At 40.0% G+C, this 27947-nt stretch overlaps 1 protein-coding gene across 2 annotated transcripts in view; it reads left to right on the forward strand.

Moving 5' to 3' along the window:
• The window catches only part of PDLIM5 (PDZ and LIM domain 5), a 122673-nt gene extending 95601 nt beyond the window's left edge, over positions 1-27072 (forward strand). For both annotated transcript variants that reach the window (XM_080622033.1, XM_080622034.1), the window contains exons 8-13: positions 334-518; positions 13666-13840; positions 19363-19543; positions 20541-20661; positions 24542-24657; positions 25267-27072. In XM_080622033.1, coding sequence (XP_080478159.1) covers positions 334-518; positions 13666-13840; positions 19363-19543; positions 20541-20661; positions 24542-24657; positions 25267-25356 — 868 coding nt within the window. In that variant the 3' untranslated portion in view covers positions 25357-27072. The remainder of the gene's footprint in view (positions 1-333; positions 519-13665; positions 13841-19362; positions 19544-20540; positions 20662-24541; positions 24658-25266) is intronic.
• The last annotated feature ends 875 nt before the right edge of the window (positions 27073-27947 follow it).

Consider the following 27947-nt stretch of genomic DNA (forward strand, 5'->3'; position numbering starts at 1 on the left):
TAGGAGTGTACAAACTTTACAGTAAGGGGTCTGCTTTAACCTGTGACATGCCAACAATTATTGTAAATGGAAATTGTGAAGGGATTTAGCTGTCTATATTGAATTTTGGCAGGAATTACTGAAATTTGCAGTTCTTCAGGGGGGAAGAAAGCTTAAAAATGTGGCTTCCTCAGCATTGTCCTGGGGTGATCACCCCAGCATTGGTGATGACAGAGTAGTGAGTATGGCTGTGTTGCACCAGGGTGCCAGGGTGTCGCTCCACATCTCCAAATCAGTGATTCTTTTGGTCTAGCAGGAAATGCATTTTATTTTCTCCTCCTCATTTCTGAACAGTGATTCCCTGGAGGCTGCCCAGCCTGCTGCTTTTACGGCATCCTCGTCAAGGAACATGCCTGCCCACCAGGAAAACATGGACATGAGACCTGCTCCCACCAGCACTGCATCTGCTGCCGGACTCAAGCCAACAGGACCCCCAGGTGCTGCCAAGTACTCAGGCTGGCAGCCTGCAAGCCAAGCAGGTAAATGTCAGGGAAGCTTTTTCTTGTTCGCTTAAAGAGGCTTGGATGGCTCAGGAAAACATATTTCACCTTGGGTGTAAAAGCAATAGCCTTCAAATGGCTGTTTGTGTGTTTTGAGTACAGGCCAGTTTGTTTAGGAGAGAGGAGAAGAAAACCAAATTTAGCAGTTTTAGTAAACCACTAGCCCTTTGTAAGGTACCTCATAGACGTAATTGGTTTCACAAACAAGCAAAATCAGATGTCCCTGACCTCTATTAAAAGCATATATGTCAGTCAAATATATATATAGGTATATATATACATACACAGACCGCTCAGTTTCAACTTGGCACTTCCCATGTGACCTCAAATTTCGTGCTGTTTCAGGGGTGGGAATATCAACAAACAAGTGTTTTCCAAGTGATCTTTCCTGAAGTTAATTACAAAAAATCAAAACAAAAAAAGAAAAACCCACCCAAACCAAAACTAAAACATTACAGTGGTTATGTATCTGATATTTGTAGGGTTTATTTGAGAAGAGCGCCAGAGTATTGCATAGGTTTGTGATACGGAGATTTGTTTAAAGGTGAATTCCTGCAAGGACAATATACATAGCTACAGGCTTTGAATGTAGCTTGGTGATTCTTGTCCCTTTAAACCCACGCCAAAATGCCTTTTGCCTGGAAAGCATGCCGTTTCCTTCATGAATTTCAAAGGATCTGGGAAATCTGTATTACTAATTAAGCTTTAAATGTTATTCTTGTAAGAATGAGATTAGTGTCCTTGATTCTCTTTCTGACTTTTTTTAGTTCTACTGTTAAGGGTTTTCTGTCTTTAAAAGTGTATTTTAAAAGTATATCCAGTCCAGATAAGGAACTGCAGAGGCCCTAGCTTAAAAATAAATATAAAACATATGGTGTTAATGCTGTGTGTTTTGCAATGGCTTTGGCACATCTGGCTCAATTACTGTTGCGCTTGGTAGCAAATCTATTTGGACATGCAGTTCTGCTACCAAGCCTCAAGATGGCAATACACTGTCATTTCTCTACTTGCCTGTCAAATACCGAGTATATTCTTAAGGCCAAAGTGAAGATATATTTAAATTTAGATCGGTTTAATTCTACCATTGTTTTACTACTTTGAGTCAGCTATCATTAGAGGAAAAAAACTCTACTTTGTGAAAGTTACATTTTTCATAGTATGTGTGCTTAAGGCAAATGTTTGTGGAAATATGATAATCTTGCAGTTTTGTAAAGTGACTGAGTGTGCTTCATGTTTGATATAATTCTCTGAGTTGCCAAGTGATAATTTTATTTCACTTGCACAGAAGTCATCTTTCAGCTTCGGGTTTTGGTAGTAGTACAGCCATTTTCAGTATGTTTGTAGGTGTTTCATTGTTAAAACCTACTAGCATGCCTTAGAATTGATACAAGTCTAATGTTTGAAATAGACTTTTTAAGTGACAGACACATGAAGGAGAAAGATTTTAGATTTTTAATTTAGGATTAATTAAATTGCAGTTGATTTCATACTTCTCCGAAAATCTGTGCCCATGCTCTTGGATAATGTTAAAAATCTCTTCACAAAGAGGTACTCAGTAGGTAGATGAGGGGGGAAGCCAGCCAGAGAATTTCTGGGGCTTATGTTGCAGAACACCTTACCAAAAAACTCAGGAAATTTATACTGGTGGAAAAGCAAGTGGAAGGCAATGATTGTGAGGATGTCAGCTCTGCACTACTTTGCTGTAGGGTCCTGAGACGCAGTGCTTAACTTCCAAAAGAGCAAAGTCATTACCTCCTCCAAAAATATTGGGGAATCCAGAAGTAAAAACTGTAGGAGAAAGAGGGATTGAAAACTCTAAGTTTCTTAAAATAGTAAAGTACAGGGAGCAAAACACAGCAGTGAGAATGGCAGTGCCCAGGAATTAACAGGGGCAGGAGAAGATAGGATGTCACGGATGCCAGAGGAGCTCTGTTAGCATTTGCATCTCAGGAGTGTGAGGAGTCACACACTGCCCTAGGAAGCTGGTCCCCGATGAGGAGCTGCTTGCTGAAACGGTGAGGGAGAACAGGCTGTTTGGAGATGTCAAAGTAATCTTGGGTTTTGTTCATCTTAGAATCATAGAATAGTTAGGCTTGGAAAGGACCTTAAGATCATCTGACTTCATCAGTCTGAAGGTACCTTCATCTTACAGTGGAGTCTGCAAATGAGTAAAGAAGTTACGTACCTAGTGTGCCTGCTAGCCTGATTTCTGAGTTGAAAGAAAAGGTTTTGTGATTTGATTAAAATTTCAACAGTTGCCAAGGTGTCGGAGGCTTGTCCGGAGGTTACCTGACAGGTTTCACTGCAGGTCTGCCCTGTAAACCTGCCCTAGGCTCACCTCAGGCTTAATCTGCCATGCATTAGCCATGTTATTCAAGAAGTTGGTAACGCAAAACTAGAAGATAGGAGAGACCTGAGCATGGTTACAGCAGAGATGGACTCAGCATCTATTTCTCAGGCCTATATTTTACAAAAATAAAAGCATTTGGGTGTACCTGAGTTTACTCAGAATGGCTGAACCCAGCAGCCTGGCAGGTAAAACTGCTTCAATAGTTGAGTGTTTTGATAAAATTAGTCAGATGTTGAAGAAAAAGAAAGACTAGAACTGTTTCTGCTGTTTGTTTGCACTCTGTGAGCATGAAGTTTTCTTTAAAGTAAAATTGCCAAACAAAATTTGGTTTCATAGGTCTTAGGCCTGACAAAATGTTAAACAAACAAACCCCCCAGGATTTCATAGTTGCAGTGTAGCTTAGGAAATAATTAGAAAGAAAACATAATCTCATGTAAATGTGTATATCAGCATGCTATTAATAACATGCTTATTTGTAGTGCAGTTTTGTAGCTCTTAATAGCGCTCACCCTTCTAATGAATATTGTATGTAACACTAAGTTGTTTCCATAGCAAAGCAGGCATGTCGCAGGATTTTGTTTGTGTCTGGGGAAGCTGTAATCGGCTGTTTGATGGCGTGGCATGAATATTACCAGTGATCTTATTTATTAAGATGTCTAAATACACAGATAAGTCATTTGGCCAGACAGCATCTTTTCATTTATTGGCTGGAATCTCCCTTTCCTGTATAGGCCACCAGAGAATACCCTTATGGTTGATTTTTTCTTTTTCTTCTTTTTTTAATTAAAAGTAGCATGGTTTCTTGTTTTGGGTTGGGGGGGGGGGGGTTGGTTGGTTTTTTGAGATTGTTCAGAGATGCCTAAAGGTGTCAGAGGGTTTCTGTTGGAACTGAACATCTCTATTTCATGACCTAGCAAGAAAATGGTGTAGGGGAAAAAGATGGTCTGAAATAAATAGCTGAGATTGTGAGCCTGGAGGTGCTTCAAGTACTGGGTTTCTCTGTAAAGAAGTCAGTTGTGATCCAAGGGATCTCACAGTGATAGCACCCTTAGAGCTGAAGTATCCTCATCTGCTGCTGCACTCGTAGGTTACCCACAAATATACTACGCTAGTCACCCACTGTGAAGGTAACAGAGGTTTTATTCTCCTCTGGAATAGAATTCTGGTATTACAGGATTCCTGAGTGGTTTGGTAGAGAAAATGAGGGGTGACTGCCTTTTGTTTTCTTTTAAGGCATGGGTAAGAAGGTGGATAAGCAGGATAAAAGCCTGGCTTGTCAAACAAATGAACAAAAAAAGTCTCATCTTTGGCACTCTGAGGAGTTGAAGGTGGGGAGCAGGCGAGGGGTGCACCCAGTGCAGCAGTGCCATCTGCCTGGAGACTGGTTTCTGGATAACGCATTTGCTACCAGCCTCTCTTGTCTGTGTTGTTGATTTTTTCAGCTGTTGAAAAAAAGTTTCATTGTGGCTGTTACTGTGTACAGGCTAAAATTTATAACGGTTCTCACTTCATTTCTGTTGAGCTGTGGTGCTCTGTTCACCCACCAAAGGGAAAAGCTTTTTACCAGATTATATCTAATTTAAAAAAACCCTACTCAGACATCCTAGCTACATCACAGTGAGTTATTCTACTATTTGATAGTTATTACCCTCTGCTTATGTAGCATAGCTCACCCCCAAGGAGCCCCAAAGCATTTTCCAGTCCTGGTACCATGTGCAAGCACATGATGCACGCACAGGAATGGTGTTCACCCGCCACTGCTATGCAGTCACTTCTTGGGTGAAACGTAACAGCTGCTTGTCAGCACACTGTAATACTCCATGGCATCTTGAAAGGAAGTGAATAGCACCGTGGCAAATTGAAACTGCTGGGACAATTGAAGAAAGTATAATTAAGCAGTAAATGCAGTTACACAAACTGGAGTTTGGCCAGGAGACGAACTGTTCTCGCAAAAAGCGCAGCAGGATCTGCGATGGTCAGAAGTGGTCAGGACTTCCAATGTCGCATTTGTCACACAAAAATGCCTCCACTTTGTGGCATCTTCAAAAGGCTGTTGTTGGCAGGGGAGCTGCTGGTGCAGTGGGACCAGAGAGGCTGGGTACCAGACACAACTCTGCAGCATGCTCCTTGGAGGAGCTTAGCAGGCATCATCCTGCTTCACTCTTGGGGGTCTGTTTGCATCGTGTCTCATGGTGAACTGGTACAGCTGGTGACCAGAAAAGCTGGGTTGCTCCTTGGAGAGGAGGGCTTATTGTAATTGATGACCTTTGTTCCCCCTAGGAGTAAACAGCTGAGTTACAAAGATGGGATGGGGAGGGGTTGTGTTAGAAGTGTCTGAAGCTTGCAATTTTAAGTGAGCAGTTACTTGCATGTGCCAGTTTCCATATTCCCAGGGTTTCTCTCAGCCTGATACCACTGGGATATATAATCCCCTTCCAGTAGAGCTGCTTGGGAATGTCAGCATATTCTGCAATGCCCACAACTGTCAGTTGCCTAATCCCGAGCCAGCACATGTGTTAAGCACATGCTTCCTTCACCAGAGGGAACGCATTTGGGAGCTGACTGTAAGCGTAGAAAAATTCTGCTCTTTCCTTGCAGTTGTTTTCATGTGTTTGATATACTTGCGTTTACCATCTCTGCAGTTATCCTTAGCATGCTGCTTTGCTGTATTTTTTTTCTATATTCCATTTCCTTGATAATATTAGCAGTTTAAAAGCAGAAGAAAATATAAGCCTGCTCCTAGGTGTGATTTGACATCTTCTCCTACATATACTGACAGTTTGGGTCTTTGTCTCCTTCCTTGCCACTCATTCTGTAAAGGCTTGTTAAGGAAAATGGGGTAAAAATCCAGAATGTATCAGATGGGGGAGGCTGGCCATCAGGTCAAAAAGTATGAAGCTGGGGAGAGTGAGGGAAGGCACTGAGATTTATTGTGTTATCACAAGTTACTTGTCCTGCCAGTAAGGCTTTGCTGGAAGTCCATAAAGGATGGACTGCAGCACTTTCTGTCCTGGTCACTTTTGATTTTCTGTGTTTCATTTTTAATTACCCCAGCCCCTATCTCAGTTCTGTTGACCTTACAGGCCACCCTAACTGGGTAAGTGAAGTTGATGGCCCGGCAGTCTTGGAAATACTTTTGCGTGGAAAAGGCAACCGAATTATTGTATCAGCATCACCTTGTTCATAACCTCCTCCAATTTTGTTTTCTAGTATACTGGCATCCCAATTTTTTTTCTTTGGAGAACAGGAAATTAAAGGCAGGGCTAATGATTACAGGGGTTTGAGGGACTATGTGCCCATTGAGGACAATGGTCTGATCTTGGGGAAGAAACTGGAGTAGCAAGTTGTTAAGGCAAATACTTACATATACTGCTAGACACAGTCTCAAAATGTAAACAGTTCCAGTACTTTTCATTGAAAAAGATTGTTACAGATTGTTCCTTCCATGATGCAGTTGCCATTCATAGAAACAGAAAGCCTTGTCCATGAAAGTGGTATGATTGACAGGCCAAAACACACAAGCTTCCTGGTCCTGGTGTATGAACTGTTATTCTTATTAATTTTTCATCTAATCTAAGTGATTATATCCGTATGTGACAGTGAACCACAAGAATTTATTCTTATAAGTTATGTGAAGTCACCTAGCCAAGCAAAACCCATTGTGAAGCCAGAGTAATTTACAAATGTCAACCTTAATTTGATGGTAGTATGAAAATGTAACTACTGCAGACATGGTGAAAAAATGATTATGTGTCTGAAACTTGAATGTTTATATGCAAGAAGTAAATAGTAATGATGCAAAAATGGACCACCCACTTGTTGGAGGCTGAATGACCTGGTGTACCTTGCTACAGAATTTGCTGAACAGAAACTCAGCTTTCTCTTACAAATAAAACCTTTGACAATTTCCATGTGATTTGATGTTGCTGAATTCATATGCTGTTGCACCAAGCTGTGTACTTAAAGTAGTTGCATACATAAATCAGATAGGTGCATGTTCCTTTCTTTAGTTATTTGAACAGAGGTGAAGAGATTCTTTCTCTCTGTGATTATTTCACACCCGTTTAGTGGGAACATTCACTAACTTTCAAAATTAGATGCTCATCACCTTTGATTTGTTATAAAGCAACTAGCCCATTGTTATGGGCTGACTTGCCAGATCAGTTCCCCTCTATTCGCTAGTGCCGGCTCAGAGCAGTGATGTGTCCTGTTCAGAGGTACAGGTGTAAGACATCCAAAAATTATGCCTAATGTTTGTTCAACAAATGAAAAGTCAATATTCCTCTGGTAAATGCATTCTTACCAGTATTCAATGTTAAACATCAGCTCCACGAAACAGGTAGATAATGTGCATATGAACGAGACTGGGCAGTCCTGCTCTCCGCAGGCATAGTCAAGCTGTCATGGTCAGGACGGGAGCTTAAAAGCAAGGGAGGCAAAATGTACCTGCAGAATGCTACCAAATGGGTTTCTAAATCCTCACTCCAGAGAAATTAAACACTACTGTACAGATCTTCATTTTCTCTTCCTCCTCAAGGCACGTTTTCTGTAAAAGCAACTCCAGTTGTGCCAAATTTGTGATGGTATGTGATGTAACAAATCACATAGAGACAGGCTGAAGAGAGCCAAACCCACCATACTCATTTTAATTAAGATGCTTTACAGCTAATTCAGCCGGAGACTTTCCAGTTGAAAGGCTGATTGCTACCACAGGAACTAGTCCTTCCAGTTGCAGGGGTTGTTGAAATTGGGTCTGGGTGGCACCTGTTGTGATTTTCCACGGGGCACATACCAGCCTTCATCAGCATTTAAAGACATGATAATGGTTTAATCCTTCCTGTTCTGCTTTTAATCAGCAGCAGGGGTTTAGCTCTGACTGCACTTCCAAAACTCCATAAGAAACAAAAGGAAAATGCTGAACACAGAGGTTTAGGGGGTGGATTTTGTGGGTTTGGGTTTTTTTCCTTACCTCTTTCTTGTCCTGTAGCTTTCTCCATTGAACTTGTGGGATTTCATATGGGCCTGGGAGTGGATGGGGTGTTATATACAGCTAATGTAACAAGCTGACAGCCGAGCTTTTCAGACACATTGCTTCATCCGGCCATCTGTTTGGTTTGGAGGGAAGGAACAGGAAGATTTCTTACTCTACAGATATATTAAGAAAAGTCAGAAAATTGGATGTATGAAGCTTTATATTTTCCATTTATAATACAGTAGTTTGATAGCAGTGTATAAATCACTGAGTTAGAACACTTTAAAATGAAGTTCTGGCACTCCCAGTGCTTAAAGTAGCATTGTTATTTATAGATATTACATGAAGTCTGATGTTATGTTTAAGTGAGCGTTAAACAGTTCAGGCTGTTGTATTGTTGCTACGCACCGGAGAACCTCTGTCAAAGTGACTTTGGCACTGCCACATATCCGCCTTTCTCCCTTTGTCTTCCAAACCTTTGGCCAGTGTTTGCAGTTATCCATGTGCTCAGTGATGGAACAGCCTATTGTTAGTTCCACGAGGGCAAAGTCACGCTGGGATTTTTGAAAAAGAAAAAAAGGCAGTTCTTTACCTTGCCTAAAACTTTGTTAAATATTAAACTAGCCATACCAAGGAGTTTAGTGAAAGCAAACACTGAGGGTTTGCTTAACTTAAACCTAATAAAGTAGAAAGTTAATAGTCAGGTACAGAATGTTTTCTGTTTTAGAAAAATCAGCTATGACAATGCACAAGAGCGAATCAACAGAGCATTTTAAGGTTTAATTAAGGAGTGTGAAGGTGAAGTGAAGCCTGGAAACCTCTGAAATTTGTCCACTAAGCTCTTTCCATGACTTGTGGAGAACCCAAATGTCTTTGGCACTTGGGGTAGAATAGCTCCTGATGGGGTGTATAATTCATACAAATTACATATTGTATTTAATTATCATAATTTGTAATTCTTCTGAGCACTCACAGAAGTTGCTGTGCTCTGTCCTGTTTCAAGCCACAAAGGTCGTGGCCAGAAAACATGTGGTTGTGAGATTGTGTCATAAGGTAGCTGGAGTGGTTTCCATCCCCATACAGTCATCATTTTCAATTAAAAATGTGTGTGCACCCCCCCAGACCATAGGTACCAAGTCACACCCCCCCAGCACTCTTTGAGAACAGAGCTGCTGATGGGATCCAAAATCATATATGTAAAATGTAAAAAGCAAAGTATAACACATAAACCACAGGGGAGCTCAAACTGATTGCCAAGAGTTGAGAAGTCTTTGCTTAGATTGAGTGTAATAACACATACCTACCTTGTTGTTACTGGTATGCCCTGGTAAAAGCCTGTCATTGCGAGAAAAAACACTTGCATAATTTTTCCAGGTCTCATATTTTTCTTTAAATCATGTGGGTGTGTTTCAATCTGAAAGGTTTCCAAAGGAATAGGGAGGAGAAAGGAGAGGAGGAGAATGTCCCCTTCCTCTCTGCCTGCAGAAAAAGCATCTTGTTCAGTACAGGAGTTTTAAACTTGCTGTTTCAGTTACAGGGATATTTGGGAAACATCACTTTTCATTCTAAACAAGAAAACAGACCTAATATATGAAATTCTATAGCTACAAGAGGTGGATTACTGTTGGAAAAGAATACTGAGGGTTCATACGGATTTCAAGTAGGGAACTACTAGTTTTAAAGAAAAAAAAAACAAACAAGCTGACAAAACAAAAGCCCTAAATGCCATCACAAACAAAAAAAAAACTTCTCCGTGGGTTGCAGTGGAAGTAATGAACCTTTGGTAGAGTCACTAGAGTGTTAAAGGCACGTTTGTGGTCTGTGGGAAGACATAAGTGGGCAATAAAAGCTGTCCTCCGGCTGGTGTTCAGATGGGAATGAGGAAGATAAAAGACTGAGGCAAGTCAGCCGGGGAGAAAGGGAGAATGATCTATGGTGAAAAGAAGTCTAGCAGAACAACTGCTGAAGGTTTACAAAGAAAGACATATAATAAATGTGGTGAAATAGCTGTTAGTGTGCTTCACTGGTGTATTTTCTTTAATAAGAATATGGATCTAAAGGCAGTGGAAGCAAACTGACTCGTCGTCTTTACAATGAAAAATCTGAACTGAAAGAAACTTGAGTCCACTTCAGAACAGGAATAGAGGGGAATAATACTGTGCAAGACCGGTAAGGTCTTCATGTGAATACTAACAAAGAGAAAAATATCCCTTGAGAGAAGAAGGGTATATTTTGCTGTGGGGACAAAGCATGGGCAGGGAGCTTCCTGACTTGACACTTGCCTCAGGAGATGGAAGAAGAAAGTGTTTAATAAAATTCTTTAAAATCTTTCTTTTCAAGGATTTTTGACCAGAAAGCAACCTTCTCTGTCTCAGTTCCCAGCTGCTATGATCGATTAGATACTGTTCCCATTATAGAATCATAGGGTCTCTTCTAATGATCTGTGTCTGGTTTCTTCTCCCAAATAATAAGTGATAGGACAAAAGGTAATGACCTCAAGCTGCACTAGTGGAGGTTTAGATTGGATATTAGGAAAAATTTCTTCGCTGAAAGGGTGGTCAGGCATTGGAACAGGCTGCCCAGGGAAGTGGTGGAATCACTGTCTCTGGAATTGTTCAAAAGCCATGTAGATGAGGCCCTTAGTGACATGATTTAGTGGTGGACTTGGCCGTCCTGGTGTAACGTTTGGATTTGATGATCTTGAAGGTCTTTTCCAATCTAGTTGATTCTATGATTCTATTATTGTATGATAGTAGACCAAATGGTGACATAAATCTGCAAATGGCAGTCAAAAAGCCCTTTACAACTTAACCTTTGTCTGGTATCCAAAAATATTCTGACAAATATAGAAGTATCTGAAAGCTTAGGGCTTATTTGTTTTTCCCCTTATTCTGTTTGCATTGTGCCTGTGATCCCAGGTGAGTCCTGCATCTGCTGAAGCAGATGAACTTCGTGGGCACTGAACTTAAGTTTGCCAGTTCCAGTGGACGTAGAGTGGGTCTTTTTGCCTTCACTGCTTCCCAATACTAAAAGCCCAGTTTGTTCTTGCTTAGGCCACAGCTCTTGCTTAACACAGTACTAATTTGTGTGGTTTATATTATGGTTCGCTTAAAAGAGCATATTTGTTTTAACATAGCATCATTAGTAGACCAAAATTATTCCCCATACTAGTGGACCAGATCCTTCTCTCCTTTTTAGTGCTTTGAATTACTCGGAAATGACTGATCTGTCTAAGAACTCTGTAGAGAAAGCTTATGTAGAAAATTCTGCTCCTGGCCAGTAGTAACTTTAAAGTTGGGTAGTGCTGAGAAAAGCATCATTCATGAAAACAGCATTACTGAAAGCTGTAACGAGACCAAAGAAAAGGGAACAATTGTGATGTCTGTACTTCTTTTTGTGTGTGTGTGCTTACTTTAAGCAAGCAGAAGGTTGGGGTTTTTTTAACTTCACAGTGCAAACGAGCTTACTGATGTGTCTGAACGGGCTTTGGGATTCAGCAGATAAACAGAAATTAGCAATATACTAGAAGCTGGACTGCAGTTTGATTTATGGCAAAAGCAGTCTTCAAACAGATTTGGTTTTAGTACGGATTTTTGTCTTCTCATGAAATGGGACCTGAAAATTAGAAAGCCATATGTGATGACAGAGGAGGAAAGTGCAATTAATCAAAACCACTTCTGTTCAGATCTTCAAAGCCTTTCAACCACCTTTTCCATTTTTACCTGTTCCTGTGTTTTCAGTTTAGGAGGAATTTATAATCTAAAATGAGCTACAGTAGCAGAGTGACTTGTTGAAGATCAAATGCTAACACGTTCCTAAGTACTTTATCTTCAGGAATGCTGAATGTTTCTAGAATTGAGATTTTTTTTTTTTAAAGTTATTGCATATTAATTAATTATACTTTAAATATAATAAATAACCTTGTATTAAAAAAAACACAATAAAACAAAATAAAAACAAAACAAACAAACAAAAAACCACAAACAAAACAACACCTCCCCCCAAAAAACAAAACAAAACAACACTAAAACCTCAACAGCCACCCCCCTGATGAACTGGTATACTTTTTGCTACTTCAAATACTGAAAAGGATCCAAAAATGTCACTCTTGAAATGACCTGATTTGAGAAAATTTGATGAACCAACCAGTTAGACAAAAAAGGTATGTGACTATATTGCCGCTTCATACAGAGAAAGAGTAAGCAAAAGGAGTATATTTAGCCCATATCAGAGGATTAATACCAAGTGTAATTATAGAACAAAAGCATTGGTGTTAAAAAAAAAGATTTCTCTTCCAGCTGTGTTGCCTTAGCCTACAAATGTGCATAAGTCAAGGGGTGTTTTGTTAACTAAAGTTCACTGTATTGTTTTGATTAAATTGTGTAGTGTGCGGCTATCTTACTTTGTAAATAGCAAAGGATTGGCATTTCCATAGAATTTTCTGTGTATTTGCTGTCACTTAAATTTATCTTCTCTGTGAATTAGTATGCCACTTCCGTTTGAGCAGGGAAGGCAGTGTTTCACCTCAAAGGCATTTGCAACTTTTCTGTGGGGTGGAGGTTTATCAGCATTACATTAAGGGAGATAATGACAAACAGTTTTTCATCTTTTTGCCTGAAAGATGACATGAAAGGTGAAAGAGGAAGACTACCACAAAGGTTAACAGCCTCACACAAACTGGTGTGGTTTTTTTTTTGCGAAGCTACTGAACGCTGAATACATCCTGAATGTTCTTGTTTTGAAGAGCTGTATCACTGCAACAGAAGCATCATCCTGTGCTGTCTGATATCTCTGTCATTGCTTGAATTTCCACTCGGATCTTAATTTTGCTTTTTGATTTACAAGGTTTAGTATGGCTGCGCTAATGTCAGGACACAGAGTAAACACGGTTTCTCTTGCCTGTGGTTACGAACAAAAGGTTATGGAAATGTGAGGGGATTTTACCATACTTGAAAAAGAAAAAGTTACTCCACAGGAATAACTGCTCCCATAAAACCGTGTTGCTGTAGTTTTTCTGTTACCAAGGTGCATATATCAATAGAGGAGAAAGAAAAGCAGAGGACTGTTTCTTCATTACCCATGGCAACAGTATCATCTGTGCCTTTCATTTTTGTAAATGCATTTTTCATACTCCATAAGAGCTTATGACTATTCTATGACTCTAAAAACCTGAGCACAAGTGGAAGTCTGTGGATGTATACATTTCTGAAAAGTCAGGTTTTTATTTGAGTCATAACTTTTATAAGAGGATGTGAACGTGGCCTTTGGCATGCTTCAGAATGGCAGTATCTAGTGATCTAGACTGGTGTTTAGATTCACTTTAGAAATATGTTTTCCTTATACAGTACTGCATTTTAAGTTCCTGTACATGTTGTATTGAATGTGTACTTTTGTTTAATCTGTTAGCAATGACGTATGATCTATTGCACTTACCGTAAAATGTTTTGAGTAAGTATGTCATGTTCTCCTGTCTCTGTTCAAACACTGATACTCTTGGCATCAGCTTTTGTATCTAAAGCAAAATAATACCTTCATGGGTTCTATATTCTTTTGCCTAACTTCATTATGTTGAAATTTGTCCACTCCTTGTACGAGTTAGCCAAAATCCCTCTGTGTTGTTTCACAGGCATTTCATAACGTAGGTTAGGACTTACTTGGTAAGGGAGGGGGGGAAATAAGTGCTTTTTAATTTGTTCCTTTAAGTAGGCAGGTATACAGTGGACAAAGATGTTAGGCAAATGTTGATGGTTGCTTGTATTTCAAGATGGTTTACTTGGTACTGAAAGATGGTCTTCTTCCCCCAGCTCCTGCCAGTGGATGGACATCAAATAGTGTTAAACCACCTGGAACGGCTGCCCCTAGTGAAAAACCTGCGACAGCACCTCAGCTAAATGAGCAAGACACATTGGTTCAGAGGGCAGAGCATATTCCAGCAGGAAAGCGTACTCCTATGTGTGCACACTGTAATCAAGTCATTAGGTTTGTATCTATGTGCTGGGTATACTCTTTGCTGGGTAAAAAACTGGCTGGCTGGCCAGGCCCAAAGAGTGGCGGTGAATGGAGTTAAATCCTGGTGATGGCTGGTCACAAGTGGCTCAGTAGTGGGGCCAGTTCTGTTCAATATCTTCATCAGTGATCTGGGGATTGAGTGCACCATCACCAAGTTTGCAGACTACACCAAATTGGGTGGGAATGTTGATCTACCTGAACGTAGAAAGCCTCTGCAGAGGGGTCTGGACAGGCTGGATTGATGAGTGGAGACCAATTGTATGAGGCTCAACAATGCTCAATTCTGGGTCCTGCACCTGGGTCACAACAACCCCATGTGACGCTACAGGCTATGTCCCATGTTTGCAACGCACAGAACAGGAGAGCCTGCCCTGTGTTTCACCATGGTTAAAGAAACTTGTTTGGTTAGAAAATGTGAGTTTGAAAAAATGAGTAGCTGTATAAATTTCATTCACTGTAATAGAAAATAAGCCTTTCCACCACGGGTTTTTGCAGCCTTTTGAACCCTGGCCTGGATTCTGCATCAGAAGATGCAGCTAACTCAAATGACTTGATCTCTGGGGGTCAGCTGAGTCCAGCTTGTTTATTTCCATTAGATTTCTATTCTGATAGTTCACTACCACTTCAGTTAAAATTGGGTTAATGTTAGAGGATGCTTTACTAACCAGTCTGTGATCTTTTGAAGGATTTTTTTTCCTACTTCCGTTGTGTATATCAAGGAAATAAAAATATGTGACCTGAATCCCCTTGAAGCAATAGAAAAAACTATTCAAATTCCCAACATAAGTGCAGATTTTTTACTTCAATGCAAAATGGAAGATTAATATCAAAAAGGTTCACACTTTGGGGATGAGATTGATGTGATTCATGGAACAGCTTGGCCTCTCTAACCATTCTATCTGTCCGCTATTCTGACCTTTTTGTTCCCTGGGCTTTGGATTTGTGTCTAGTAAATAATATGCAAACAACCATGCACTGTCCTTTTTGTTACTATCACTTCTGTTTAAAATCAAGACTGAACAGAGTAAATACATTACATGCTGAATCTTTCATGCAGGAAGTTTCACTGCCTTTTGCAGTGCCTTTGTGGTTTAGCAAGGTTTGCTGAAGCTCTGCTGCAGGGTCTCAAAGCACAGTCAGCAGATTGTTCTTGAGCAGCCCGCATTTCCTCTCAGACCTTAAATCACTTGCTGCTACTCTCTGCTTTTACACCTTGATCACCATTAAAAATGAGATTAGCTGCCAGTAGGGTAGTCTACTGGTCTGTGGAGCAGCTTTTGCTCCTTTGTGTATGCTTGAGGAGAACTACTTCATAGAATCATAGAATACCGGACTGGAAGGGACCTCAAGGATTATCTGGTCCAACCTTTCTTGACAAAGCCTGGCTCAGACTAGATGTCCCAGCACCCTGTCCAGCCAAATCTTAAACTTGTCCAATGTCAGGGAGTCCACCACTTCCATGGGGAGATTATTCCAGTGGCTGATTGTTCTCATTGTAAAAAATTTTCCCCTGGTGTCCAACAAGAATCTCCCTGGGAATAATTTGTACCCATTACCCCTCATCATTTCCATGTGACTCTTTGTAAAAATGGACTCTCCATCTTCTTTTAGCCACCCTTTAAATACTGGAATTATTAAGTACTTGACAGCCATTGTCACCTATTGTAAGCAATACCTCTTCATGAGTAGTAACTGATACTCATGTCTAACGTCTTTGTAATCTGCTGGTGGTGTTTAAATCCTTATATTTTTTCATATGTTAAATGCCACTTCAATTAATAAAAGCAAGCATTGTTGCATTTGAGGATGAGTTGATGTGCATTAATGTTAAACATGCCTTGTGTTCACAGCATACAGTAGATTTGGAATATTGCAATGGCATTTTGAATTCAAGTTTTAGCATAATTACAGTTCATGCCCTCAGGTAATGCTACCACTATGAAAAGGTAGGAGGAGGATCAGGCGACATTGCATTATACATCTGTTTTGAAGCCAAAATACGTTGTGGAGTTGGTTACTCTACACTCAGGCATAGAATAACCATGGTTGCTCAAGCCAAAACCATTTATTAGAGACATCTTATAACTTTTTAATATATCTTTAATTATTCATGCAGTGATTGTCTGAATATTCCAGTTTTTTCCAAAGCTTCAGTAAGTAAGCTTTTCTTTCCATGTCTAAACGAATCAAAGCTGGAGGCAAACTGAATTTCCCATGATCTACTTGCTGTGATGGTCTGATAAACTTCTGACATTTCCTGATGAAGACTTCTGGTTCCCAGGCAGTCTTACCAAGTGCTGCAGTGCGGAGTTGGCTCTTCCTTTGAAGTCCAAATATGTTTTCCCTGGATCTCCACTGAGAATGTACTTGTTGGCATGTCTGCTTGTGATTGATGAGTTGGCCATGTCATCTTTTCATACAGCTTAATTGTTTTTAAAGGGAAAAGGGAAAAAGTGCGAATGGTGCTTCCCTTCAGCATCTCCTATACAAAATTATTATTCTGGCATTTTCAAGTGAGGAGAAAAAGAAACTTCCCACAATGTAGACTGCTGTATGGTTAACTGTAAAGTGATTGGTCTACTTAGCAGATGTGAGGATCCTTTTGATCTCTCTACCACTAAATTTCAGTTCTGGCTCGCTATCATAACAAAAACCACATGGGAAGTTAAATTATTGACCTACTAACACATCGTGACCATACTGATGAAGTTATATTTAGCTACAAGTGTAAAGATAGAGAAATCGTGATTATATTCTGTGTATGTTACTTACTTCTTCCTGCTGGCCCCTATACCATTTCTGCATGCAGAACCCAGATGTTTTAGGTGGCTAATCCCAAAACCAACAAACAAAAAAACCTTACTATTTGCTTCCTTCTGTGAGTTTGGTTCATGTGGTCTAGATGGTAATGCCAGAATTTTTTTCAGAAATGCTTAGCATGTCAAAGTAGCCTGGGATAGAAGAGCATTCATAGCCAACTTTTGCCTCTTTGATCATCCCATATCTTTGGATGGAAGCAACATGGGTTTTTAGCACCACCTTCGAAAAATATGTTCTAGTTGACAAAGGCATGGGGTAATTTTTATTGTTTTGATTTGGTTTTAAATGGGGAAGGAAGGATGCAGCCATCTGCAGCCATCTTCCTAACATTTCATAGCCTAGCTACTTGCTGTTAGCTGCATAAGAGTGGGCATGTATCCCTCTTACTCAAATCAGAGCTTTAAACACCTTTTCAAATGAATACAGGAAATTAATACCTTTCATTACTGAAAGCTATTGTTTTGATCACAAAAATATGCAAAGACCCGGAACACCTCCAAGTTGTGAATATCACATTTTGGTGTATTTTATGTGACAGGTGTTTATTTCTTTTCTTTCTTCCATGTGCTTTGGGGCAGCTTTTAAGTCACTGGTGTCATTAAGCTGCAGCGATGGCTTGACATATTTAAAATACTGCCTGATTAAAAGCAAAATTGTATTTAGAAAGCCTTCTTCTAGACACGTGTGTGTAGGGAGCCAGCCCACTAATGGAACACCTTGGAGACATTGTGCAGGGCATGGCCACAGCTGTCTGGGGACTTTGGGAGAGAAACTCTGTAGATGCACTCTCAGGCAGTTCCCCATCCGTCTGGGTTCCTGCATCCTGTCCTGAATGGCTAACCTCAACATGTCAGAGCTGTAAACTCTGGAGGGCTGAATGCAGCAGATGTTGTAAAAATTCCTTCCTCTCCTGTTGCTAGTGTGCTTTCTTTCCATTGCAGAGCTAACCGAGCCTATTGTTTAAGTGCAGATGGCCAGAAACTCAATCCTACCTGGAGCCAGGAGAGCCTCTTCGGTGTCAGCCCAGTGTTAATGAATCTGTTAAATTAGCCTGTGCTGACACGGCGCACTGAGAGCACTTTGTTGTACATAAGGGCTTGTATTGTTTGATCAGTACATAACTGAAAGGGCATTGATGTAAAAAGGTGCTTGTAGAGCACTGAGAGGGTATCGGGTTAGGTCAGTGTTTGCACTGCTCAGGCATCCGCTGGGAGTGGGGGCCAGAGATCTGCGCTCGACCCTGGCTCCCTCCTTAAAGGGCTATGAGCTGCTCTCCAGGAGGCTTTTTCACTGCTTTCTCTCCTATATCAGAGGTGAAGAGAAGAAACTGTTTCAAATTAAATATGTTCATCATCTCAGAAGCTGTGTGAGTTGTCCGAAAACTGTTTGAGTCCCTTATCTTTGACTTCTCATCCTGCTGAAAATCCACAGCAGCTCCAGAGAAAATGTGGAAGAGAAACAAAAATAATTACCCCCTACTCTCGATGAAGCTGTCCTCTGCCCACTAGAGTCAATATAACCCTGGAAGCAGATTTTGAGGGGGTTTTTTTTCTTCTCTATTATTGTTGCTTTGTTCACATGAAAATCTTATCTTACACAAGAATGTTCTTGTAGCTTACTCAATTTCCAAAGAAATGCTTAGCAACTGCTTGGTGGTATTAGTACCTTACACTTTTTTTGCAGTGAAGTATTAGATCAAAAAAGAAAAAAAAAGATGTGTTACTGAAAAGATATCATCTTTATTGGTCTTCAAAAATGGGAAATCTGGTGGGGGAGATGAACCTGAATCCCAAAGTCCACCTGAAACCTAAAATTTGAAAGGTTGAGTATTGGTGGGACCTTAGAGGCACCTCATTAAATATGTTCATTAAAGAAATTAACATGCAAAATATGTTTTCAAATGAACACAGGTAGAGTGATATATGCCTGGGATTTATGAGTTACAAACTGAGAATTTTTTGTTGACTAAGAAAAAGACAGTTTATCTTGTCTGTTAACCTTGTTGCATTAGCCACACAAACACTATTAAAAGCATCGTTATTTTGTGTTTGCAAATAATAGAGGAGGCTCTGTATTTGGAAAATATGGTCCTATTTTAACTATCTTCTGACAGAAAAGAAAACAAATAAACACCAATAACTGGGATAGGTTATCCTGTAACAAATTTGTTGGATAAGGATGGTGATTGAATTTTTGTCTCATGAGAAACTGATGTTATCAGCTCTTAATGGAGCAAGTCTACATACATTTGTGTGCTTGATACAAAATGCAAGCTGAAAGAGAGTGGATCATATCTCTGTGTCAAATATCTCTTTGCAATAGATGGAAATAATTGGGAACACAAGAAACATCCTTCTTGTTCTCCTTTTCTCTGACTGCCACTTCAGCACTGTGTTTAATGTAGTGTTAAAATAAGACTTCTGAAATGCAATGAAATGAAGAGAATTCATATTTATTGTGGTCAGGTGTTTCTGGGAGATGGTTCAGTGGGAATAAATACAGTCAACACTTGATGCTTACTCAGAGCCTATAGAGGGAAAGCAGGATGAAGTGGTTTATGTTTGCGAACTGTGTAGTAATGGCACAGAAGTATTGTAGGTTAAGCCTATTAACAGCTTTTTCAGGAGCCAACCCAGGTGCATTAGCTTACAAAATCTCTTCTTTCTAATCAGAGGACCCTTCTTGGTGGCTTTGGGGAAGTCATGGCATCCAGAGGAGTTTAATTGTGCTCATTGCAAAACATCCATGGCTTACATTGGTTTTGTGGAAGAGAAGGGGATGCTTTATTGTGAGGTCTGCTATGAGAAGTTCTTCGCCCCCGAGTGTTCAAAGTGCCAGAGGAAGATTCTTGGGGTAAGTGACCAGCAAGCGACCCACTTCTCAGTGGGAACAATAACCACAATGCTCATTGCTTCTCTGTAGTGAAATTCCCCTTTATCTGACACAGTTTGCATTCTTCCAGACATACTCTGACATACCTCTTCAGCTCCCATCACACACAGAATATGTTTTTGTCTCTTCCAGTGTTGTGCCTTTTCAGTCTCTTTGAGAAGCTGCAGTCTTCTTGGCTCTTCAGGTTCAGCTCCTGTTTTTGTGAAGCTGTTCTGCAGCTGTTGTGATTTACTAGATTTTCTTGAGCAAAATTTAATTGGCAGCTCTTTACAGAATTGGGGGGGGCAGGGTGTGTGTGTGTAATAAATAATGCTCTTTAGCTGAACTGAGCACTGCAGAACTTGCTGGCTGGCTATATGTGAAGTATTGAACTATTCCCAGGGGTAATGTAGGTAGAAAGATACATTATCAACACCAGTATTGCTAATTTGAGCCTGCCAGCTGATCATCCACTGCTCTACTGCAAACAGCAATGTGTCTGGACTCTTGTCCAGGGCTCTGCAGGGCTCTGACAGTACAATTCTCAAGTCATATTTGGCACTATTGCACCTTCCAAAACAACACAGAGCGATCATAATTTTCTACATGATGTTTTCTGTTAACTATTCACAGACTTGAGGAGACACCAGAGACCCTGCTTTTCTTATTTTAGGGGACTGTTGTGGGTGAGATCCTATTTAAAATGGAAAGCGTGAACAAATGAGCTGTTAAGTCTGTCCAACTCTACACTGAATCTTCCCAAAAATGAAAGGTTGCTTATGACAAACAAGGGGATGTACTGTAAATAAAGCACTTCTTCAAGTTTAACATCAGCAGAAATTGCATGCATAACCCATTTTCAAAGTGGCATTAGGAAACAAAATATTCTTGAGACAAATCAAGTGTGGAGGCATGGTCGCCACAGTCTAGTCATCACTTCAAAATAATGTGTTAATAACACGTTTTCTAATCCCCATAGGAAGTAATAAATGCTTTGAAACAAACTTGGCACGTTTCCTGCTTCGTGTGTGTGGCCTGTCATAACCCCATCCGCAATAATGTCTTCCACTTAGAAGATGGTGATCCCTACTGTGAGACGGGTAAGCAGCAGCACAACCCAAGTTTACTGCAGCTGTGTGGGGAAGGAATGCTCAGTAAGGTTGGAAAAGAATAACAATTCCTTTTTCTTAAGCTTCACTTCAGAAGCAGCGCCCCAAAAATTTATGTAACTCTGATATGTCAATTCAAAGCAGCATCAAACACTGTAGACACTTCCAAGTTCACAGGAGAAGTCGGTGAGGATTTTTTCACTGGCTTCAGCAGGAACAGACTTCTTGTCACTGGTTTTACTGGTTGTTCCTGTTAAGCCCTCAGCTGTCAGTACCAGTGGTACAGCAGTGTTAATTTTGGGCTGACTTTCTGGTTGACTTTAAAATAATCTGGAATTTATGTAAATCTCCTTATTTACTAAACCAGCAAATGCCAGTGGAGTAATGTGTTTTATTCTGAATAGCTTTACTCACAGCTGAGAGGGACTTCCAAGAGTAAGCAGTCTGCCCAGGAAATTTTTTTCAGGATCAGGGATAACATCTGTTGAACATAAGCTTGGGATAAAAAAAAACAGGCTGTCGGGGGAAAAATACAGTGATGTGATTATAGTACTTGAAAGCCTGATGAGCATTATTACATGAAAGATGTGGCTTAGAAGTTCAGAGGGACTCTGGTTTGGTTTTTAGCACTTCCAGCTAATCATATCTTTTTATTAGTATGAAGTCTTTATTTACGTTGGTTTCCTCATTTGCTTAAAACTTTCCATGTATCCTTTTGGGGTTGGAAGGAAAAAGATAGTATTTGTAAAACAATTCCCACAAAATTGAAAAGAAAGAAAATTGTATCAAAATTGTCTATTTTCACACTGCATGATGTTTACATCTGTGTTAGAACCATCAGTCAAACCTTTTCTGTTTTTACTGTAGTTTAACTAGAGGTGGAAGTGGATTGACCAGGAAAAGATTTAGCATAACATCCTGGCAACCTGTTTAGAGCTAAGATTTCCTTCTGGATCAATCCCACAGTTGCTCACAGTGGGTGCCATGGAGAGTGCTAGGTATAGGAAGGATGAGGAAAGTAGGCAAAATTTATCTAAAATGTATCTGTCAGAGTGGCTGTAATAAGGTGTTGGCAGATATGAAAGGATGCAGTAGGTTATTGCTAATTCAGTGACATGAGTAGGGTAATGTATTGCTCCTATTGAATTCATGGAGCAGCAGAGGAAACAGATACATGAGCAGCATCCTCCAGTGTGACAGCACGGTGAAATTTCATCCTGGAGCAACCCGAAGCCCTTAATCTTGCAACCATTTGATGATTCAAAAATAGTACTGGAGGAATCAATAGCTCCCCTTTGGGTGGAAAGCTCGTGACCCAAGTTTGTTCTAATATTGAATTCTTGTTCCTGCCACCAAATGATCCGTATGTTGTGTGGTGCATTGATTTGTGCTACTGTTACGACTTCCTTGCTCAAATGCACACTTTTCTACACTGTGAGCACTTTTCTATACTGTGAGGAAACCAGGATAAAAATGTCAAGAATGCTATGCTTCTTACAAAGTTTATTTCTGAGATAGAAAGTTGCTATCACAAGTTAATGTGGATACATTCTGTGAGGTGTTATTGGCAGTGACACATTGTAATGGCCATGGCTTTCTAACTAGCTGTTAATTTGAGATATATTTGTTCTTCAAAGACTTTCAGTCTATCTGGAGCTAAGAGTCTATGACTGATTTTAAAAAAAAAATAAGAAATAAATGTCATTGCCAGCTTTCCTTCCTAGTGCAAAGGAACGTTCTAATTTTAAATCTATGTTTGAAATTATAATAGCATTAGCTATTAGTATTAAGGGGGGTTTAATCTGCAAAATGTTCTGGGTTTGGATGTCAATGCTAAATTAAATTAAAAGTGCAGATATCTACAACTTTGAACTTTAAGTGCAGAGTTAGTAATCTAGTTTTGAAAATGCTGTGTGCGGGAAGCATTGGTATGTGACTGTATGAGAAGTCTGCTTTGGAAGGCTTCTGTGGTATCACAATTCAAGCATGCAAAGGAAAGCTGATGCCCTTCAGTCTGCCTTATCTATTGCCCTTTCTTCTGAAGAAAAGCCAATAAACTTATCAACACAAGCCACAGCCAACTTACAAAGGGCTTTAACTACTGGCACCAGGAAAATATCACTAAAAGATTCTGTATGAACACAGATGCAAAGAGCTGAAACAGTGTGGTCATGAGACTGTGTCCTTCAGGGGGTTTGCACAGATGTGTCCTACCATTTCACATTTTTATCATCTGTCTTCTGCTTAAACACTTGCAAATTCATCCGAGTAGCACAGATTAAGAAAGGCAATCAAGGAAGCTGTTTCTTGCCACTGGCAGCCATTGAGGGCTTTGCTTTTCCAGAACACTTGTGTTCCCCATTCTTCTGAGATGCCTCCTATGGTTATGCTTTTTGAGGTCATCATACAAAACACTGTCTTACTGAACAAAAAGAGGACTTTTTTCTTGGGTTTGGCACATGATAAAGCCTCTGCTGCAGTAGGCACTAGAGCTTCAGCACATCTGTATAATCTGGTAGAGAAACAAAATCTCCTTGTACCCTGCTTGCCACTCCTTATAAGTCTCCTTGAAAACAATCCCTGGTATCTAATTTCCCTGTCCAAGGCAAACTGTTACTATTAAGGATGGAGTCCAAAGCTTCGTTATGGTTGCCACTCTGTTCTTAAGTTCATCTTATGAAGACGTAATGTTGCATGACATTATGTATTTGCCATGGTAGCATGCCAATTCCAAATTCATTTTATAGCACTCATGCTGTTGTCTTCTGTGCGGGAAAACAACATTTCCTTCTCTAGAATGGGGTGTTTGAGAGTCGAAATAAGTAGAAAAGACCAGAAAACCTGGGGTAAAATTTAAGTCTGCACTGGCAGGCAGCAAAGGGCTGTGGTGACTTGCAGCCCCTGAGATGGCTCTATGCACGGAAGAGCGAGTGCCACACACTGAGGCCATGGGGATGGGTGTGGATGTCAGTGCCTCCCACCCAACTTTATGCATGCATTTTATCTTGCTAGTCTGCCCTGCTCTCTCTTTTTCAAGCTCTGCAGTCAGTGAGGAATATGAACTATTCGGTGCCCTTTGTTTTGGTCCCTGCTCCCTGAGATGGCAGGAGGAACTTTTCTCTGCTGGCTCCAGGGTAGCCTCCAGCACCACTAAGTCAATCTTGTGCCTAAAAATGTGTGGTGCAAATACACTTCAGTGGTGGCAGTCACTAAGAACCACTCTAACACCTTACTGATACTTTTTGTTAGAGGTCTCTGGTTTGGTTTTGGTTTGGGTTTTTTGTGCGGGGTTTTTGGTTGATTGGTTGGTTGGGGTTTTTCAAAGCTATAATAAACTCCATTGACTAGAAAACTGTTCTGACTTGATCTGCATTGCTAGACTGTTTAAGACAGAAGCCTAATAATTGCATGATTGTGTGTGGTGCATTCTGGGACAAATATTGTGCCAGAATGTAGGCAGGCTGTTATTACTTACTGAGGTCTGTCCTGTGAACAGCCAGGGTGTGCTTTCAAGGCAGAGCTGGAGGGAACGTAAGGAGCACACGGAGCCCACCCAAGTGCTCTTGCATTTGTGTGGCACACAAATTTCCCTACCTTGAGTATGCTATTGAACTCAAAGAAATGAAACACCAGGAAGGTGGAAGCATTGCTCACTTGAAAGGGTAAGGAGGGGGCTGAGAACTGAATTAGCGAGGAAAGGAGGACATCCTGTCTCTCGATCTAGGAACTCTTTACTCAGGGTACCCAGTATTACAAAACTCAACTAGTGTAAACCCACTGCCATTGAAAGAAAAGCACAATGGTTTCAAAGGGTCAGTCTTGTTTTTCTGCAGATGCTTCAGCTTTAAAATCTGATTGTATTTGTTTGCAGATTACTATGCCCTCTTCGGTACCATGTGCCATGGCTGTGAATTCCCCATTGAAGCTGGAGACAGGTTTCTTGAAGCTCTGGGCCACACTTGGCATGACACTTGCTTTGTATGCTCAGTAAGTAAAACTAATGTACATTTTAAACAAACCCCTGGCAGCAGTGCTTGTGCTAACCTGACCAATGTGGGAGTTAACAGCTATAGCCTCTTTCAATCCTCTGAGTCCAAACAAAAAGCACTTTCCCAGTTACTTGGAAGGTGTGTTGCTATTGTGAGCCTTTGGCGCCAGTCCAGAGGAGCTGGCCTATGTTGCAGCCATGTGTCCTGGTGTTTAACCCTTGATGTTAACCCTTCCTCACGGCAAGTTTTGAAGGCCCTAAAAGAAAAGGTTGTGTTTTAATATAGACACTGTAGCCAGAGTATCACCTGCAAATATTGCATGACCAAAAATAAACCACCCCGAACCCCCAATCCTAATGATTTGGTTTCTTTTTAAATGCTGAATCTAACGCTGCTCCCAGTTAAGAGCTTGCTGACTTAAAGAAAGAAGGGTTATGCTTACATCAACCATTAGTATTTCATCAAAAAGAGCGTCCCTAAGAAAAATGTAGTAATTCTTATTCTTTGAACATATTTGTGCACAGATGCCATGGTTTAGCATTCTGTATGGTGTAATTCCTTCTTCTGAATTGGGTGATCTTTTCTCTTTTTTTTTATCCCATTTCAGGTATGTAATGACAGTTTGGAGGGTCAGACTTTCTTCTCCAAGAAGGACAAGCCACTGTGCAAGAAACATGCTCATTCTATCAACATCTGATGCATGTAGCTCATCTTGTGTAACAAATGTACTGAGCGGAAAGAAAGGTTAAAATGTCCATGTTCAGTAATTGGTTAAAATTATTTATATATGATTTTCTAGAATGGAAAATAATGTAGAAACTTGTGGAGGGTGTTGTACACAAATTTAAAATGTTTATCAATTATATGGGTTTCCTTCATAAAAAGATAGGAATCAGGAAATTGCATCCAAGCCAAACGATTGGAGTGCCTTTACCTCTGCATTTGGCACATTAGTGTATTGGTTTCATGATGTTATGACCACATTTATATCTGCTTCAGTATGAGAAGTGAAGCATCTGTAAAAATAAATACTGGTATTAGAAGTCTTGAGTTTGCTGCTATTCAACAAATAAAAGGAGATTGGCTTCAGCAGTTCAGATCACTTTACTGCAATGTTATTTGCAGTGTGTCTAGAAGTGTTGCAGCTAAACTCCATTAAAAGGAATTCAAAGCAACGTTAATATTACACGGAATATATAGTTCAACTGATATTTTTATCTGATACTCATATACATGATGAAGTCTCCTGCACAATTACATGTACCTGTGCCTTTGCAGTTAAATCTCTGATGAATCTGAAAAGGACACGGATTTTTACAAAGCAGTTACATGGGGTGGTGTCCATGCTGGTGAACAAGAATAGTTTAGAAGATGCTACTTAGAATAAATCATAAATGGGATACTGTTGCTTCTTCTTTGACTACCAGAATACTAGCCAAAATTCTGGTGTTCTGGTGTACTACCAGAATACTAGCCAAAAAAGTCCTGCTAATGAAGGTATGTTTGACAGGATGCAAATGTCAGAGCAGATCTTAAAAATAAGGAAGCAGGGAGTTACACTCTTATGTTCACAGTTCAGGTTTTAGATAGTTTTAAGTGCCTTGGAAAGGGGAAATTGCACTGAATCTGCAGGCAACAGGTTTATATCCAGAATGTGAGACTCTGTTGTTGAATGAGGGAAATTGCTGAAGTGCAACTGAGGACATTGTTTTTCTCTCAGTACATTCTTTACCATGTAGCTCATGAATATGTGTATTGGTGGTGTGCCAGGTAGTATACCGAAAACTTGCTTTCTTGCTCAGCTGTTATGATTTTTTTTTAATTAGTTTAGGTTCTATTTGTCTCTCTTCCTTCACGTGTAGGGAATATATTGTTGACTAATATAATATTGAGTTTGGCAGCTCAGTATCTCTCAGTTCTTGCAAGGGAGCAGAGAGACAATGCTGTCATCATGCATTTACTGCAAGCCGGGAGATGTAGCCATTTCTATGGCTTGATATGGATTTTGCCTCCATACAGAGAGTCAGTGCAAGACCTGTGCACCAGCTAAGTCCCACTTAGGGATAGGGATGGTGTTGGTAGGGAGTAGATAGGGAAGAGGTGGTGACCCTTGGCGTGGGGTGAATGTCACACCAGCAAAGTTGCACAACAGGAAAGGGGGCCCTCTCGGGGCCAGATCAGATTCCTGAAGGAAACTGAATTTACTTGTTATTTAATTCAACTGGGATATCACAGCTGAATCATTAGTCTTCAGTGCTTTTCCAGTAGACATTGAAAGTAACCATTTGCTGATTTTGTTGTTTTGGGGTTTGTTTTTTCGTTGATTTTTTACTAATACAGAAGACAGGTTTATGCATAAAACCATGTGGAAAATCAAAAGAAATTGCCATGGCTGAGTAAAGCAATTGTAACAAGGAACATCAATGGGGGGGGGGGGGGGGGACGACGGGGACCGGCGCTAAAATTCCTGTGCTAAAATATGAAAAGGTATTTTGTTTTCTCATTATTTCAGTGAGACAGGTTCACATTGTGGGGCTGTTTCAGTTTATTTTCTGAAGTTGTTTTTTCTTCAATACTACCACGTGTCTCTTTAACTTCTGGTGGTACGGAAGAAATGGCATAAAGCTGTTTAAAATGTTTACACTCTTTCAGATGTGTTCTTTTGTGAGTTTGGCTGAAAATCAGAAGGGTAGAAGCAGACTGGACAAGATATGGTAATATATGAGCCAGGTTGCTTTTGAAAATAGGTGAAATGGGGAGAAATGAGACTTAGAGGGTAGGTTTCAGAGGAACTATATTGCACATGCATGAGGAAAGAGAATGGGAATGCCTAGGAAAAGGCATTCAATTATTTCTGCAATAAAAACCTTTCTATTTTAAAGTAGGGTAGAAACTTCTCATTTTGTCATTGTCCTTAAGATCAAATTGAATTTTGTTTAGTTTCGTAATTTTAATTGGAATTATACTTCTTAATCTATAAACTCTAGGGACTGAAATTTTGCAGTCATGAATGAATTTGAGGACAAAAGCCTGGAAGGCTCCAATAGTACTGCTTCATTTAGCTGCTTTGCCTTTTAATTTCTGCTTTTATCTATTTGTTTAAAATTTTAAAGGAAGCATAGAGTCGCTGATACATAATAATATTTAATGGCTCTACCAAATTATATAAATCAACTAAAAGGAACATAATTTTTATTGTTATTTTAATAAGTGAGATTTTAGTAGAGCACTTTATAATAATGCCATATATCTCACTGAATATTTATTATCTGTTTTTTGTTTAGGACT

The sequence above is a fragment of the Psittacula echo genome (assembly GCF_963264785.1).
Source record: "Psittacula echo genome assembly, chromosome: 1".
Lineage (NCBI taxonomy): Eukaryota > Metazoa > Chordata > Aves > Psittaciformes > Psittacidae > Psittacula > Psittacula echo.